This window comes from Centrocercus urophasianus, unplaced genomic scaffold, assembly GCF_019232065.1.
Source record: "Centrocercus urophasianus isolate 14NV4802_14NV808 unplaced genomic scaffold, USGS_Curo_1.0 seq_47, whole genome shotgun sequence".
Taxonomy (NCBI): domain Eukaryota; kingdom Metazoa; phylum Chordata; class Aves; order Galliformes; family Phasianidae; genus Centrocercus; species Centrocercus urophasianus.
Genome location: NW_024885055.1, coordinates 1,259,542 through 1,272,333, shown reverse-complemented (window position 1 = coordinate 1,272,333; position 12,792 = coordinate 1,259,542). Strand labels below are relative to the sequence as shown.

Here is a 12,792-nt window from a genome sequence, read left to right as displayed (position 1 = left end):
CTGAAAGTTGGATTTCCCTTTCCCTTTGGGTAAATGGATGGGGCAATAGCTACAAATAGCTCATTTCTGATACTCCTCCTATCCGCAGCTGCTGCCCCAGTTCCCAGTCCAGAGGTGTGATGCACTGGGCCGTCACCCTGTTTGTTTCCTCACCATAATCACAGGCAGTGGGATGGGCTCCACGGGCTGAACTCACCATGAGTCAGTGTGTTTTTGGGCATCCCATACAAGTTACTGCCCAAAAAATGCCAAGCATCCACTCTCTTAGAAAAGAAGTCATGCACATGGCTCCATGATCAGCACAAATGCTTTAGAGCTACCAAGGTTATGAGACAGCTGAACAGCAGCTACTGATAGCTTGGCTCAGATAAGCAAGAGTTTCAGCAAGGACAGCAAGACAGTGGGAGAAATAATATGGGAGTGATACCATCATAGCTACACAGCTACGGTGGTTAGACTAAAAGCAAAACTCTATAGGTCCAAGCCTGGACAAAATACAAATGAAGTTTAGCAAGTTATGTCTTTTCTGTGCGTGTGTGTGTGTGTGTGTGTGTGTGGTTTTGTTGGCTCCTTACTTTTTTGAGGGGGTGGAAGAGTATTTAGTTTAGTATTTTAAACACATTACATCTGCTCAGATGTTTTACATTAGGTGAGGCTAGCTGAAACTATTTCATATACTACATTGGAATCCATCCTGTCTTACTGCAATTTGTCTTGTTGGATGATTTTAATAAAAACTAGATCCACTTACCTAGGTATTCCAAACTGTTTCAAGATCTAAAGATCTAGAGAACCCCACAAAGGTTCTTCCACAGGAAGGATACAGAAACACCAAGCATTTTGTTGGGAATTAAACACCCCTTTGCTCATTTGTGGGTCTCCCTCCAAAGAGCCAACGATGCAGTCAGGTTTCTGTCTCCTGAGATGCAGTGGGGCTGGAAACCTGCACCACCCTGAGCCATCCACCTTCTCCCCGTTGGTTTGGGAACCTCTCCCAGTGCTGAGACATAAGAGCTGGTCCCTGCATTTGCAGAACAAGCGACTGCCAGCCCTGCCAAGGGCAGTGAGGACACAGCAATACGGCTCTTTCAAAGGGAGCAGCTTTTTTACTGGTCCTTCTTACTCAGTTATCTCCAAAATAAGATTTAATACAGCCTAGGAGCAGATGTTTTTAATTGGTAGACAATAGTAAGGGCCGATTACTCCACTCATAAGCAACAGTTGTGTTTGTACTTAGAAGTGCCATCATCATTTATCCTAACAGGCTTCTGTTCTACTTTATCATCCCTTCAACAGATCCCTAGGAGAAATTCAAACTTTTCTGCGTGGAGAGATCAGAAGCATCCCGTGATTTATATTTATGGCCATCCTCCTTGATTGTCCTCTAGAAGAGAGCTGGGACAGAAACAGAACAGGCATGCTTCTTTAGAAACAGAGAAGTTAAAAAAAATAATGGCAGCTGTTACCATTTGTGCTACACCAGAGTCTCACTCTGCAGTCAGCACGGAGCTTGTCTGTACTAGTTTCTTCTATAAACGAAGCAGCAGCTGGAGCAGGACTTGTTGGGAATGCTGAAACTGATTTCACAACGCAGCTAGCAGCTCTTTCAGAACTATTAGTAGTCAAGATTTCATTAGCTCATTAGGGGTGGATTTGTTTCTCCAAAATATTCATGACCAAATTTAATTACGAGTCTTCATGAAAACCGTAAGACTGCAGACATGATCTGGGACTTTAGAGCCAGTGAGGGGAATGGAAGAGCTTGCTGCAGACCTTAGCAGACAGCTTTGTAATCAGGATTTGAGCAGGTTAACTGCGCACTGACCGTCCCAAAGGTCAGTGGGAGACCAAACAGTGCTACAAACAAACCCCATGTGCTGCTTACTGTCATACAAAGACTCGCTGCTCTGCCTGCAGGGCTGAAGAGATCAGAGCTCTCATATCAACATCAAGTGCTGGTGCAAGATGGACTCTCATTCTTCAGTTTACACCCAGTGTACAAGTTCAGAACAATACAGTGCTATTTCAGAGGCAAAAAGTCAACATCATGAAATCATCTTCCTGGCCTGCATTAGAAATAGCGTGGCCAGCAGGAGCAGGGAGGTGATCATCCCCCTCTACTCAGCACTGGTGAGGCTGCACCTCGAGTGCTGTGTTCAGTTTTGGGCCCCTCACTACAGGAAAGATGTTGAGGTCCTGGAGCATGTGCAGAGAAGGGCAACGAAACTGGTGAGGGGTCTGGAGCACAAACCTTATGAGGAGCGACTGAGGGAGCTGGGATTGTTTAGTCTGGAGAAGAGGAGGCTCAGGGGAGACCTCACTGCACTGTACAACCTCCTGAAGGGAAGCTGTGGTGAAGAGGGATTTGGCCTCTTCTCCCAGGCAACAAGCAGGACACGGGGCAATGGCCGCAAGTTGTATCAGAGGAGGTTTAGGTTGGACATAAGGAAGAACTGTTTCTCTCAGAGAGTGGTCAGGCACTGCAGTGGCTGCCCAGGGAGGTGGTGGAGTCACCGTTCCTGGCAGTGTTCAAGAGGTGTCTGGATGACGTGCTGTGTGATGTGGTTCAGTGCTGGTGGTGGCAATGGTGATGAGGAGACGGTTGGACTGGATGATCTTATAGGTTGTTTCCAACCTTGTGATTCTGTGATCCACTGAATAAACACTGTCAAGTCCAACAAATTAAGGATCACAGATTCAATCTGGACTCGTAGTTGAACTGAAAACTAAAAACATTTCATAAAGGTAAATCTAAAGACATATATGCAAGCAGATAAACTGTAGCAACTACATATTACCTTGCAGCTCTACTAAATCCAATGGACTGTTACAACCAAACTGACATTCTAGACTTGCATTGGAACCAGGCTGGTCTAAGCAACCCAACTTTGTACAACAGGCATTCTCTAACAAAGGCATTTCTTGGCTATGGCTGCTCCCGCAGTTCCGGCTGCGGCCCAACACACAGTGCACAGCCACCACAGCTCAACCTGACCAGTGCTAGAGCTGCACCACCAACCTAAATTGAGAACTCCACAGATGCTCAGCACATTGAGATGAGGCACACCGCCCTTGCAGCTGTGCAGAAGCAGGGGGTGGGCACTTTCTGACAACACAGAAACTCTTCACAGTTATCTGGAACAACTCACAGGAATGGTAGAGCCCCAGCTTCCACACTGGAAGGTATAAATACATCAAGTTACCCCAAAAGCCTTTCAAGCAAACCCAGGGCAGACGCTGCAGCATCCTTATGGCTGAGGCTCTCAGGACACCCACCTGATGTAGGGGCACTGAACCACAACAGAGGAGCAAGGATGAGCTCCCACCATCAGCTAGGAAACCAACTGCTCATAAGCACACAAATAAGTGATTTTGTGAATTAATGGAACAGTGAATGAGGAAATTAACCAGTCTATTGAAAGGGGGCTGAGTCCTTGTTTAATTTTCAACCCAAGAGCTTATGACATGGAAGTTTGATTCGTATGGTGAGTCGTCCTGTATAGGAGAGGTCTAAACAAACCATGATGCTTGGCTCAGTATTAATGTCAGAAATAATACAGGGTTAAGTGACATTCATAGACTCACAGCCTGCAACAAAGTGGCAGCTTCTCAGCCTTCACAAAGACTGCATCTCTTTGCCATCTGCTTTGTTTACACTAACAACATAAGCCAAAATTGTACAGACCTCACAGAGTTAACAGAAAACCCTTACACAAGAAATTCTCTTTGGTTCTACTTCTTCATTTGCATCCTGGTTCATATTTTTTCCTAGCTGATACATAATTCCACCACGTCCTGGTCTTTAAAAAAGCCCTGAGCTCTCCCAAGTGACCTTACAGCTCTGTGCTTGCTCCAAACTCTTCCTGGCCTGCAAACATCCGGCAGCTCCATGCCTGCTTTACACTGGCCAAGAGAATGTAGGAAGTGCTGAGTGAATGAACTCTTGGATCAGGGATAGTGTTAGGATGAATGCTCCCAGGAGAGATTCTTCCTCTCCTGTTAATCAAAGGAAATACTCCATCTAAATACAGCTGGCACCTTTATCTACTTTTACCTTTCTTACACACAAGCTGGAGTCAGTCCAGGATTGTAGAGTATTTGACCAAAACAACTGTATCTCATATCAGCTGCAGGGATGTACATACTGCAGCATCATGCCTACCTTCCGCTATGAGGCATGAAAGGATTTCCTTCCACTGTGTCAGCCCTGTTGTTTTCAAACATTAACATTGTCTGAGCTTTACCTTGACAGAGAAAAACAACTTTCATCAGCAAAGCTGTATTTATTTGCTGCCAAAAGAGGATATCCTTCCAGTTCCATTATATATTGGCCACCTGCTATGGTCCTACCAAGAGCTACAGGCTCCTGTTCACTCAAGAACTTACATTAACTCCTCCTGTACTACAGAGGAGCCAGACAAAGAACAGATACCACCTTCACGATGCACACAGTCATCTCCCCTCCTGGATGAGAAAGGATATTTTCAATTATTTTAGCCCTGCAATGAAGCAGAATTTCGAGCTTCAGACATATGACCTTAGCCAGCTGCACGTTCTGTTGGATATCGCACCCAGCCTCCCTCCCCACCGCACCGACGAGGAAACCACTCTTCTGTGCTATGAAGTCACCCTATGCAGCAATGCAAGGGAACCAACTTCTCACTGGCAATGCCCAGCTGTGAGTGTTACTCTTTGCCATAGGCCCAAGGCCTAACAGACACTCAAGAAACCCGGATTATTTTCAGCAGTCCCTTTGGGGTTTAAACCAAGGCAACAGGTCAGTACCACTGCTCAGCCATCCCACAGACCACACACCACAGGCCAGCCAAAGGAAGCAGACTTCTCAGGTGCTCTCCATGGCAGATGAAGGCCGGTGAAGGTTCAGCAAGAACTGACGATGAAGACATCTGCCACGCCACCTCCTCCAGGAAACAGGCACTCACTGGACCTCAGCTAATTGCCATCAACTGAGGTGCTCCAGAGAGAAGAGTGCAGATGTGATACAGCCTCTCAGCTGAAGGAATGATGAACACTCACAATGTATGTCATTATACTGGCTCTTAGTTGTAATGGTCTCTGGTGCTGCATTAGGTAACCTGGCAGGGATAACTGTTAAAAAAAGAACAAAAGCAAAAAACCCAACACACAACCACTTGATCAGGAACTTGCTGTCACTACTCCAGCAATGCCCTGGCTGCTCACTGAGCTAGTACTGAACAGTAAGAGAGTGATGGTCAGACAGGACCCTGCCTTTGTGTTCCTCACCTCCTTGATACTTCCTAACAGTACGCCTAACAGTAACATGTTGGTGCAGTCCATCATCCTAGGAGGCATGTTCCGCACAAGGGCAAAAAAGAACACAGAGATCAGCACTTCAGTACTACAATAATCAACAAATAGGAATTCCTGCAGTAGAAACGTGCTTGGGTCTCAGCCAAGCCGTTACAAAAGTGCTGGGTCCCAGCCATACAACAGTCAGGATTATCTCCTATGTCCGGGCTCTGCCATAGGATGGCAGTGTGTTCGTTCAGGTGGACACTCACACATCAGCAGCCACAGTATTCAAGCAGTCTGGGACATCTCCAGTTATAACAAAGTGACACAATTTCATATTAATTAAAAACTAAATGATTAACTCAGACCAGTGAATTAACATTAGTATTGCCAGGCATTATGCAAGAGGATTTGAGGGTCCCAGAGCTCCAATCTCTAAATTTTAAGAGGACATGAAAAAGAGACCAGAATGTGGCTTACTTTAAGAGGCCCCCCAGCGAGGACTGCCCTCCTAATTTTCCATGCGATACCAACATTTCACTTGTACAAAGCTAGCACAGAAGATTTGGTGACAAAGACACTCATTTTAACAAGAGCCTCAGATTTTGCACAGAGCTCAACAGCCCAGGCACCGGTGGAACATGCAATGCAGATGGAAACAATTATTTAGGAGGGGAAGAACTCCTGCATGCACAGAGCAACATTTCACTAAAACTGAATAACCTCCCACCAACACATTCCAGACTCCTGGAGTAATCTGCTTTGGGGAATATGCTTTAAGCTACATCAGCTTTTGTATTTCTTTCTCCAAACTTCTTCGCAATCACAGAACACGCTCCCCTGCGAGCTGACCTAACGGTCTTACCAAACAGCAAATACCAGAAAGTATTATAAACATCCAAACCTAAAACCTAGTTAGAGTCCTACATTTTCAGGCAATGGGTTTTGAGTTCAGACAAGCTTTTTCAATGCACAACAGACCTGGAAGGACTTATCCACGTGATTAACCATGCTGCTGACTTCTACCTCAAGCCTGGGGCATAACGTAATGAGTAAATCATACAGGCCGTATTTGATATATAGGAAGTTTTTTCAGTTATTATTTTCTTGTTTTATTTAATATTTCACTGATAAGCAGAACTCGCACTCCTGCCTGGCACTGGTGAGCTGGAGGCTGCTTTTTAGTAAACAAATCAAAATCACTTTTGTTAGAAAGAAACAGCATTACAGAAAGAAATACCGACTGATTAGAAACATCTAATTACAAGCAATCCTTTCAAGTCAGCTGCATGAGGACTATTTCATATAACATGTTGCAGGATTAAAAATAACTCCACCAGGTTTCAATTAAGAAGCAACACCATATGGATTTTACATTCACAACAGGAAAGCTCAAACACTATGTCAGGACCAAGACATTTTTATGCAGCACTTCAACTGCTCAAATAGAAGCATGTGGGCCATGACTTCCCCAAGTAAGCTAGAGTTTCACTAAACAAAGAGCCTAGAAGATGTACAAACGCAGACTAAACTTCAACCTTATATCAATCTTATGTTGCAAGAGTCTTGCAACAAAGACTATGTCCAAGTCTTAAAGGATTTAAAAAAGAATCCTCCCTCCTCATGCAGCCACAGCAAGCTTCCAAACCATCACAACTCCTGCAAGGATCCTCAGGTCACCATCTCCTTCCCCACCCTGCTTAAAGCAGGGTCAGCACTGAAGTGAGAGCAGGACCTGGAGGGCTTTGGCCAGCTGGGACATGTGAAGGAGCCACTTGTGCAGGCTGCATCTCAGCACTCCCGTGTACTCACAGGGAGCAATAGCTTTCCTTGTGGCACGCTGGGCCATCACCTCTTTTAATTTGTAATGCCTTGACAACTGATATAAAGCACTGGAAAACAACATTTCTGGTAAAAACACAACCTCAAATTCCTGAGCACCCCAAGCACAGCGCTGCTGCTGCTGCATCTTTTTGGGGCACGAGCCAAATCCTGAGCACTGTTTTCCAATACACAGCTGGACACACAAACCCCAGTTCCTCAGCACCAAGAGCAGATGTCAGCCCAGCTGAATCACCCCAGGACCCCTCCAGGAGAAGGCAGCAACCAGCAGCAGTGCAGCACCCAGCTGCCTTACCCCTAAGTGCTCTGACATGCTGCTTTCTGGACACATTTATCACGTAAATCCACCAAAACACATTATGTCACTTCAGTTTACATGAAAGTAGAGTCTGGGTCTTTCGGCAGTTTCTTCCAGACTTTGAAGCTCAGTGGAGAGCAAAACTGGTTGCTAACTTTTTCAATGCACAGTGCTTCCTGATGGAGTTTTAAGAATGTTTATCCAACCCCACCTCTGCAACATGCCTGCAAAGTAAATGCTTTACAAATAAGAAGGAAGGAAGAAAAAAAAAAAAAGAGGGAGATTGAGTGATGCACAAAAGGTCATAACACACCTACACCTGGTATAGAGCAGCGCAGGCTTCTGGCTCCCTGGAGGCTTTGCCTCAGTCAGAAGAAACTGCTGAAATACAGCTGAGAGAGGGAACTCTGTTAGAAGGAAGGTACGTACTTGGGAGTAAACAGGAGTGCCCTTGGACCAAGGCTGCTGTGTGCATACAAAACGGTGTGCTGCCCCAGGTGAACAGTCCTTATGGTGAATTGAACCCAAACCCACAGAGGAGCCTTGATTTCAAAGAAGCTTCTATTTGCAATCATTGCCAACAAGCTAACACTGGAAGAAGTTCTACAGCTGCCCAAATTCTGTGTGCTCTAGCACTCCTGCTGATGCCCAGAAAGCAGCTTCTGCTCATAACACAAAGGGAAACCAAAGCACAAATTCATGGATGCCGTTCAGGTACTTGCAGCCCATGAGGGAACTGAGGAATCACACCACGTCTACTGCGAGCTCCATACACCGCACAAAGCCCCAGGGGCAGGCACTGCAGCCTGTCTGGGAGAAACACCGCGTTAACAGAGAGGAACCGCAGCATCTGTGCTGTAGTGTTCAAACCACCTCTATGCTCAGACTCACCTCCGTGTCACACTCACACACCGTTCGCCCCGTGCAAAAAAATAAAGCCCGCTCCCCAGAAGTAACCGGCTGCGTTCCTCTCAGCAGGCTGCACGCCCCGAAGCCGCACGGTTCCACCGGCACGTTCAGCCGGGCGGTGATTCCCGCAATGCCCCCAGCCTCCCCGGGCAGCTCCTCGGGCACCGACCCCGCTGCTATTACGGGGACACCGGGAGCGCCAGCGGCCCGGCCGCGAGTATGCTATTCCGAGAGTATTTACACAGCCTAAAAACTGCTCGAAACACATATTTTGGTGTTCCCGGGCTTTAACGCATCACCGCGAACAGTAACATTCAGGCACCGGTTACCTGCCCATCTCAGTTTCCCAACTCCTTCCCCGCGGGCTGGCGGCTGCCTCGGCACATTGCGGCTCCTTTGTGAGCAAAGCCCACCGCGGGAGCCGAGCTCCTGCACACAGCGGCTTCGCGCTCGGCAGCTGCCCTTACGCGCACGGCGACCGCGTGGAAAAAGGGGAAAGAAACACGGAGACCAACCGGCGCTCTTCTCTCAGTCGCCCGGACGCGCTCTGCAAACAATAGCGGGCAAGGCGAGGAAAGACGGAGAAAGAAGAGCACGAAAGCAGCAGCAGCCGCCCTCCCTGCCCGCCCCTCCCTCACGCACCGCCGCGGCTCCCCCGATCGTCACCCGCAGCGCCCGCCGCCTCCGAGCTGCGCGCTCAGCCCCGCCGCGACCCGCCGCTCCGTCCCGCCCCTCGGAGCCGCCCCGCCCGGCTCCCCTCCCAGCGGCCCGGCCGCGCTGCTCGGTGCGGTACCCAGCTCTGCGGATGCGTAAAGGCGATTTGCTCAGCAAACGGCTGATGAATGGCGTATCCGCATATATCTCCTCGAAATAAATGACCACGGATATAAAGACAGCGAGCAAACAAGTTTTATTTAAAAGCATGCTGCCCTGCATAAATATTTGGACGCGTGGACAGCTGTGGGAAAGGCAAACGCAAACAAGGCGTGCTTCGTAATTACAGGCAGCAGAACCGTTACACAGTCTCCCCATGCAGGGCTGTGGAGAGTTTCCTTCACCTCAGGAATAGGGACAAACGGCAGCATGCTTCCCAGGCTGTGACTCCCTATTTTCAACTTGTCTTTTCAGACGAATTGTGCAACGTGTGCATCAAAGCAACTGGCAAACGGCTCCTCAAGAACCTGTAGGGGACAGAACTACAGCATAGCCCCCTCGTGGCCCCAGGGAGCTGGCAGTGACCGTCTCTGGCAGTGGAATCCAACCTCATGTGCTGAAAAGGGTGTATATGCACAGCTCCATACATGCTAAGGGTGTTTAGCCACTCTGAAAGTGATTTGTACTTTGCAGTAGGAGAGTAGCAGAGCACATTTCCAAGCTCTACGTGAGATACTACTTGCTGTGGTCCATTTAATAACACAGAACCAATCAATACTGTTTACTTGGAAATTAGCTGTTGTGACCTGAGTGCATCAGCTTAGTCCAGACTGCATTTCTTTTTTAGGGAATTAACCTCTCCCTGCCATGCTGGAGTAGCTTTCACCGATGCTGAACGGGATTGCTGCTAACAGTCATAGGACTACCGGCTTCATTTCTACCTCCAGGCAGTCCTCTGAGATGCACTCTGTCCTGTTTTCTTGTATGTCATCCCCAAGATTGAAGTTAACAGCCCTCTGCTTTGTAGCCTTGGGGAGTCCAGGATTTTCACAACATTTCCACGCAGCAAATCACAAAGCCGAGCCGCATCGACAACCAGAGAGGATGGCAGAAGCTGAATCCTTAGGACATTACAGATCTGGAGCAAATGGCTGAGAAAAGTCCAGGTGAGAGAACAAAGCATGGAGCACAGCAGCTGGTGAAGAAAAGGGGAAGAGAATTGCCATGGAAATCACATTTTTGGAAGATGTTCAGTTTTCAGTAGGATATAAATAATGCGAGACCATACGCGGTTATCCCTTCTCTCGTCCACCCAACACAACCAACACAGCCTGTTGGTGTCACAGGTCTTATGTTACAAGGGACAAGTTTAAACTCCAGTTCTTCAGACTGCTCTGAATAAGTGAATGCTTGCACATGCAAAGAGTTCTAGGAGAGCCGAGAGGTAACCTAGGCAATTCCAGGCTCATTCTTAGCATGTTTTCTTCTAGTTTTTGAGTACCGATAATGGAAAAATAATAATTAAAAACAAATCTTTCAACACTGCCCTTGTTCTATCTTGTTAGCATTAGTGATGTCAAAGATCGTTTAGCATGAGATATTCCTTGTTCCATGCTAAAGGTCAGCTTCAGGGTGTGCTAGTCAAACAGATACAGCAATTTAAGACAATACCAGTCCTTGACAATTCTAGTTTAACAAAGCAGCCAGCCAAGCTGGTAGAAGTAAACATATGTAACTGTTGCTGCAATTCTAAATTCCAGGCAATGTAAGTAGAGAGGACAGAACAGAGACAGAGGAGGCAGGAACTAGCTTTGCCTTCTGAGCCCCTGCTGCAGCAGGGCATACAAAGAGCAAGGAAAGAAGCCACACACAACCCTAATCTCTTCCACTCTTTCGGACATATCTTTTGGGATTTGTAAGAACTGCATGCAGTTCTTAAAGACTTTGCAAATATGTATACATACCTTCATAATACACACACACTTATACATACGTATGGTTCAATTTTGTACATACTCTGTTCAATTTTGTACTCCCTGCAGTTGGTATACAACAGGAATCATTCCAAATAGGGATGACAGGGAGAGAAAACCTCTTGTTGTTCATTACCCAAGCAGAAACCAGTCTTGAAGATATCTCAGGCAGAGATGGAACAAAATAATACAAGCTGAGGCACAAAAGCAACAGATATGCAAAGAGAGAGTCTGGTCATGCACTCACCATCGTGATGTTACAGAGAATGCTCCTTCCCACATGGGAGGGTTTTATCTTTGGTTCTGAGACCAGCCCTCTGAGATGGCAGTTTGCTTTTGAATTCAGATAAGCAGGTTTGGGCCTTGGTTGTCCCACAGGGCCACTGGATTGTTTGTCCTCTTTAAATTCTGGACTTGCTGTGTCATCCTGGCTTTCATCATCTGTTGGTTCATCTTCAAGTTTAGATTCAGAATGAGACACATCAGCAATCAGAGATTGTTTCTTAGTTTCTTCTGCAGGAGGCATCTCTTCTGGAAATAGATTTTGAAATCTATTACAGTTAGTAGTTCTATCCGAGAGCTGGATAAAATTCTTCTGAATCCCTTTTACCTGGAATTAAGGATTTTCAATCCCAGCTAGGCAGCAAGAGGCCTATACAGGTGTTTGATTTTAACCAATTAGTTTTTAATCAGCAACTACATTAAAGTCAAAGCTGAGTTATGCACTTATTTTATGCCACTTTACACTAGGAACGAGTAGGGAATAAAACAAGTGGGTATGACTTAATTAGGCAAGAAGACATTAAAAAGAGCATTGCTCTGTTTGGTTTCTTGAGAGTGACAGAGTACATCAAAGCTTAGTGGTATATGTCGTCTTACTGATTGAAAGGGAATTGAGATCATGGAAGCCTGATGCAAACAACGGTCATCCTGGGGCCTGGTATTATAAAGGTAAATGCAGTGCATGTACCCTGAAAAAAATTTACATCAATAGAGGCATCAAAATATTTCAGAGTTACTCTGTCCAGGAAAAAATTGACACCCAAACTCAATGTTAGAACAAGGCACAGCTAACCTTTACCTACACAATTCACATGGTCATTTTATTCTGCTTTTCAGACATTGGAAGTGAGCCGTGCCTATGCTACTTAGGTAGTTTGTACCATGATCATAGCTCCATAGAGCCTACACTCTTTAGTCACTGTCATTGCTTATCCACAGGAGTGCACTTTGGATGTATGGAGAAACAGCTAGCAACAAGCAGAGATTTCTCTGAGCATCACTTGTACACTAAAACTGAAAAATAGGCACAGAGAGTCAGAAAATGCATGGGTACACAAAGGCAGGGCAGGAAAGGTGATTAGAATAGAAGCCTCAGCTGTGGTGAATGCTTTCTGCTCCACTGCTGCCTGTGGGTCCAAAGGAATCATTTGGTTGTCTCCTGTAGGATCTGTTATAGAACTGGTTACCACAACTTTAAGTAAGAACCTGACTTGTTGAAGGCAGCTTTCATTCTTATTTTCCTTCCTACAGTTGTCCGTCAAAGGCAGAATTACTGCTTCTGATTGGAATCGACTTGTGATTGATTCCTTGGCTGCAATTGCTTATGTTCCAGGATTTGCAAAACCAGCCAAGCTTTATGCCCAGGAGCACATCAGCAAGCCTATTATTAGCCTAAACCAAAGCTTCTTAGTTACTGACATGTTAGAATTAAGAACGGTGATAGAGCAGAGATACAAAGTAATTAAATGAAAATGCACATCCTGCTTCTTTAAGAAACTGGTTTTTTGTTTGTTTGTTTTTTGTTGTTGTTGTTTTTTTTTTAAATCAGACTCAGCGTTA

At 46.1% G+C, this 12,792-nt stretch overlaps 1 protein-coding gene across 2 annotated transcripts in view; it reads right to left on the bottom strand.

Annotated features, from left to right (window-relative positions):
• ARHGAP40 (Rho GTPase activating protein 40) overlaps positions 1 to 9,012 on the bottom strand; it is a 39,094-nt gene extending 30,082 nt beyond the window's left edge. The window contains exon 1 of one of the 2 annotated variants that reach the window (XM_042834547.1): positions 8,966 to 9,012. Coding sequence is in view for 1 of the 2 variants with exons in the window: in XM_042834545.1 (XP_042690479.1) it covers positions 8,653 to 8,660 (8 nt within the window). In the remaining variant the exon portion in view is untranslated. Of the gene's footprint in view, positions 1 to 8,652; positions 8,726 to 8,965 lie in introns of those variants that run through there. The other variant, XM_042834545.1, reaches the window with a different exon arrangement.
• Positions 9,013 to 12,792: the final 3,780 nt, after the last annotated feature.